Source organism: Octodon degus, unplaced genomic scaffold, assembly GCF_000260255.1.
Source record: "Octodon degus isolate 3935 unplaced genomic scaffold, OctDeg1.0 scaffold00342, whole genome shotgun sequence".
Classification (NCBI taxonomy): Eukaryota; Metazoa; Chordata; class Mammalia; order Rodentia; family Octodontidae; genus Octodon; species Octodon degus.
This window is the reverse complement of record NW_004524918.1, coordinates 968972-974504: the sequence shown is the minus strand read 5'-3', so window position 1 is coordinate 974504 and position 5533 is coordinate 968972. Positions and strand designations below refer to the sequence as shown.

The following is a 5533-nucleotide window of genomic DNA, read 5'->3' as shown; positions in this document are numbered from 1 at the left end:
AGTTTACACACCTATAATATTCAAATAACAGAACTTAACAAAAAAAAGTATACAAATGAATGTCCATTTTGTATCTGTGTATTCAGAGAGGTTGGGATAGATGTATAGTTACATTCTCTTAATGAATAGAATGATTTGTTCTAATGGTGTTTGTAAATGGGATGTCAGGTCCGCATCTTGTACAGCAATTAACCACTAAGAAGAATGTGTGCAGTGTGTTAATTATTGAAACTGTCCTACCGATTTGATTTGAAAAAAAAAAAAATAATAATCAGAGACCCTCAGTGCCCAACCTCAGCCAGGCAAGGCCTTACAGTGATTAGAAACTTATCCTTCCAGCTTGACTCTGCCCTCTCTCTCTGAAGATATAATAGGGACAAAATTTGATCTGAGGACATTTGAGCATCATAAGGTATAGAAAGAGGACTTTTTCTGAATTCTTCTTTATTTGCTTAACATCAAAGCCTTCCTAAAGAAGTCATGTCATAAATCTCCTCCTGAAGTTTGAGAGTTTTGCTACTCCTGGCATGAAGCTAGGAAAGAAATCACACCAAGATAAATGGTCATCTGAACAGACATTGTCTGTCTCCTCTCTGCTGTCGTATGGACTTATTTATCCTTCTTAAGTCATTTCTTTTCCTTTAAGGCCCTTTCTTCTCTTCCCTTACCCTTGTAAGAAAGTATATAAACCCCAAACTCTAGCCACTAGTTTGAGCCATATTTTCTGTGAGCTCTTGCTTTGCAAATGGAAGAATTGGGGCCTCAGAAAAAATTTAATGTGTAGAGGTCAGTTTGAATAGTGCATCATTTTTAGCTTAAGAGTCTGGATTTTTGTGCATGCTAAATATAGATAGAGAAATATAGAGAGAATAAATATCAAAGAGAAGAAAAACCAAATTCCAGGAACATTCTTCATGGAACAAATATACTTTCACCTAAATTATCTCCATCTTGGTCTTATGTGTCATTGGGATGAAGTCACAGAATCCCACCTGCCCTTGGAAAAGTGGTAGCTGGCACCTATTGCTATACTCCATCCCTTGGTGAGCATGAGGAAGGGCCCGGCTGGCCTTTGATGTGGTGCTTTTGCTTCCTCTTCGGCTGAACTTAAGGGTCCTTAGCAGAGCTGGGTGTGGGGGTGCCGAGTGCTTGCTGCCCCACCGCCCCTCTTGCTGCCCAGGCTTGCACCAGGGCCAGGTGCGATGGAGGGCCAGCCTGGGCCTAAGCCACCCCCTCAACCCCAAGAAGTGAGGGTGCAGGCACAGGACAGCTCAGGCCGCTCCAACTCCCAGGTATCTGCAGTTATATTTCTGTAGAGCCAAGTGTGATTTCAGAGAGCTTGTGTAGATTGCTGTTGGAAACATGAGACGTCAAAGTCCCCATTAATCAGGGCTTTTGGAAGGGCTGTTTATCCTTTTTCATTTCTAAGATCTTCATTTCTTTATTTTTACTGATTTTTATTTAAATGCTCCTGTCACTGTTTTTCTGTAATTTCAACGAGACTTTGAGCATTTGAGTTGAGTGGTGGAAAGTCTTGTTCTTTAGTGTTCAAAGTTTGGGAGCTTTGGAGTGACTTTATACTCATTGTCAAATCCTCTCTTTGTTTCACATAGAATACTTTTTGTAAATTTGAGTTAATTTATCAGGTGCCAGTCTTCTCACTGGATAGCAATAGAAAACCCACTCATGCAGATGTTGTGTTTCATTCACACAGTCACTCACAACTGTATATAAAATGTCTGCATCATGTGAGTTAGAGTTACAGGTATTTGAGGTGTCTTTGTAATCAGGCAAGGGTCTAGTCCCTGTGGAGTTTTTATATTCTGATGGAGGAAGACATGGAGAATGGAGTTCATAGATGATCCAGTGTGTCAGAAGGTGATAAGTAAAACAGCGTGGCAAGAAATTGGGAATGATGAGGATGAGAGGACAAAGGAGCAGACAGCAGGTGCATTGTGGAGGGTGGCATTGGGATGTCAAGCCCCACAGGGATATCCTGTCAACTATTTATATCTCTCTATGAATTCTGTGTCTACTTACAGGGATGTGAACACCACCATCATGGAGCTCCTGATTATGGTATATGCATGCAAGACCTCCTGTGCCAAGAGCATCATTGGCGTGATCCCCTACTTTCCTTACAGCAAACAGTGCAAGATGAGAAAAAGAGGTTCCATTGTCTCTAAATTGCTGGCCTCCATGATGTGCAAAGCTGGTAAGAGCAGTAGATCTTTGGTAGCTATGGGCCTGGAGATTTTATTTTTACCTTAGAAATTCTAGGGCTGGGGTTATAGCTCAGTGGCGCAGTGCCACCTTGGCAAGCGCAAGGTCCTGAGCTCGGTTCCTTGTACCTCACCCCTCAAAAAAAGAAAAAGAAGTTCCAAGTCTTTGTCTTAATGTGTATGTACATTGCTGTATGTTTCTGTGTGCTTATACACATATGTGGGTGATTATAGAGAGGCTGCATGCTACAGAGCATTTACTCAAATTAAAATGGCAGAAGAAAAATAGTGATGCAGCTTTTAAAGACAATTAGTTTCTATACTAGTCTACCCTTCCTGAGAGAGATATGTGTCAAGGCCCCCAGTAGTACCTCAGACCATGGGTAGTACTAAGCCCTGAATGCAAGCATGACAGCACTGTGCTACGTACCTGATAACCAAGATAGTTACTACGCGACTAACAGATAGGTACCGTGTCTAGCATGGATACACTGTGCCTGGCAGGACATAGTGGGAGACATGAAATTTTATCGCGGGGCCGGGGAGATGGCTCAGTGGAATAAGCGCTTCCCTGGCAAGCGCAAGGGCCTGAGTTCAATCCCCGGTTCCGCAAAAAAAAAAAAAAAAAGAAATTTTATCGCATTACTCTGAATGATGTGTAATTTAAAACTTACAAATGGGGGGGGTGGAGATAGAGCTTAGTGGTTATAGTGCCTGCCTGGCAGGTGTAAGGTCCTGAGTTTGATTCCTCTACACACAAGAAAGAAAAAATAAAACTTATAAATCATACATTTCTGGAATTTTTCCATTTAATATTTTTGGACCATGGGTAACAGAAATTGCTAAAAGTAGAATCATGGGCTAAAGGGGGCCTACTTTAAAGAATTCTCTGTTTCCAGCTCCCTAAAACACAGAGGTAATAGAGATGGTTTTTGGGGTTTTTTTCTCAGTTTTTCCTTTTTCTATGGTTTCACAGGTTTAAAAAAACTTTTTCATCAGGCCTTGTTTGTAGTACGTAAGAACTGTATTCATTGTAAGGAGTTGATGTGTGCTCATGTCACATCTTAACCCTTTTTACTTCCCCTTACTGCCCCTCCCTCCCAGCTCTCTCCATCCTTAGATTTCCTTTCCATATGCAGAAAGTACTGAATTCTTTGGTTAAAACTATATTGAAATGACAGTTTACAGCCGTGCTGAAGTTGTTTCAAAAGGGGAAGTCATAATGCTGACCTCTTGTTCATGCAGTGACCATATCTTGGCCTTTTCCCTTTCCCTGGGACAAATAGACATGTTTTATAAACCACGTATATTCTGTGTTAAGTGTTCTCAGGTAACAGCCTGCGTATTTTCTCTCTGTTTCTAGATAATCGTCATAGTTTCATTTAGTATGGGTATTGTACATGTATGTGCACATGGCTGTATGTCTCTGTGCTGGTGCACATGTGTATGTGATTAGAGAGGGTACGTGCTACAGAGCATTTGCACAAAGAGAAAGGATTAAAAAGCCCCCACATCACTGCATTTTAACAGAGACCCTTCAGTGGAATAGTCTCTAGGCTAGCTTCTAAAGTAGGACTGGTAGAGGGCTGGGCAGGGTAGCTTAGCTCACTGAGTTGTCTGGAAAAGATCTGCCCTTCTCTTTCAGCCTTACTCCTAGGTGGACTGAAAGGCTCTCTTGGCTGCTCTTTTGGGCAAATATTATTTTTAAATTTTTTTCGTGTTGAATTCTTGCTTTTCTGGAGATCATTTCAGATATCTTTTAAGAGTACAGTCCAAGGGCTGGCCATATAGCTCAGCGGATTAAAGCACCTACAAGCAGGCGCAGCAGCCCAGAGTTTGATCCCTGGGCTTGCCATGCCAGCCCTGCCCTTCGGGCACACTGAGACAGCAATTGAGACTGGGCATGGTGGCATGTACCTGTAATCCCAGCACTTGGGAGGCTGTAAATAGGAGAATCCCTATGAGTCCAATCTAGTAGTGAGACCCTGAACACCCTGTAGACCCTTCCCTAAAATACAAAAAAAGAAAAGAATACAGTCCAAGAAAGGTTTTATGTTTTCTCCAGTTTTCAGACTGGTGCATCTTCGTATTGAGCTTTGCCATACCTGTAAAGGAAACTTTAAAGAAAATATCGTCTGCCTTACTAGAATTTTTGAGACATTTCTATATTACCATCTTTGCAATTTAAATGGGTGTGAAGGTCATGCATCTAACAATAGTAAAAAATCTGAACCAGTATAAGTACTGGGTTTTGATAAGGAAGAAATGGTTCCATCATACCTTATAAGTAATATTTGACTTTATATGGCGCTTATTTCCTACAGCACAACCTGCATGTAACTATTTATGCACTTGTATCTGCTTTACTTTCAAAGGTCTAACTCATCTCATTACTATGGATTTACACCAGAAGGAAATCCAGGGATTCTTCAATATTCCTGTTGACAATTTAAGAGCATCACCCTTTCTCTTACAGTACATTCAAGAAGAGGTGAGCTAGCTCAAATGTTTTCATTTTAGTGTTCTTTTAGTTTTCATTTAGTATCCTTAGCTTTGTGACACTACAACAAAGTAAGAAAAGCTTAAAAGGAGGGAAGATTTCTTTTGGCTCACAGTTTGAGAGAGGTCAGGAATTGGTCAGGTGGCCCCACTGCTGTTAGGCCTGTGGCAAGGCAGAAATGTCATGGTAGAAAGCCACAGTAGAGGAAAGCTGTTTACTTCATGGCAACCAGGGATCTGGGACAGGGGTAAAGGGGCAAAGACAAGATAACCCTTCCAGGCTGCACACTCAACCTGCTTCCTCACTAAGTCTCATCACCTATTAGCCTATTCAGCCACAAAATCAGTGGATTAACCCAGTGGTGAGGTGAACACCCACATGATCCAGTCACTTTCCACAAGGCCCACGTCTGGACACATGAGCCTTTGGGGAACATTTTTTATCCAAACTTGTTGCTGTTAACCCATATTATTGGGTACGAGGTTGCATCTCACTGGGATTCAACTAATGATAATGAAACTCTTTTGACTTAGTTTGTTGACCATTTGTATATCTTCTTTGGTAGATATCTATTGTAATCTTTTTTTTTTTTAATTGACATCAGTTATTTTTATTTTCAAGAAAGAAAAAAATAAAAACAATGGTACAAAATCTCAAAACAGCTGTTGTGCCTTCCACCAAAGCTGATCATGTGGCATGTGCCTGTAGTCCCAGCACTGGGGAGGCTGAGGCAGGAGGATCACTATGAGTCTGAGCTACATAGTAAGACACTCTACCAAATAAATAAATAAATAAATAAATAAATAAATAA

The 5533-nt window shown here is 41.0% G+C and overlaps 1 protein-coding gene across 4 annotated transcripts in view; it reads left to right on the top strand.

Annotated features, from left to right (window-relative positions):
* Prpsap2 (phosphoribosyl pyrophosphate synthetase associated protein 2) overlaps positions 1 to 5533 on the top strand; it is a 48996-nt gene that overhangs the window by 14670 nt on the left and 28793 nt on the right. For all 4 annotated transcript variants that reach the window (XM_004647944.2, XM_023708224.1, XM_023708225.1 and 1 more), the window contains 2 exons: positions 2043 to 2215; positions 4598 to 4713. In XM_004647944.2, the coding sequence (XP_004648001.1) occupies positions 2062 to 2215; positions 4598 to 4713 (270 nt within the window). In that variant the 5' untranslated portion in view covers positions 2043 to 2061. The remainder of the gene's footprint in view (positions 1 to 2042; positions 2216 to 4597; positions 4714 to 5533) is intronic.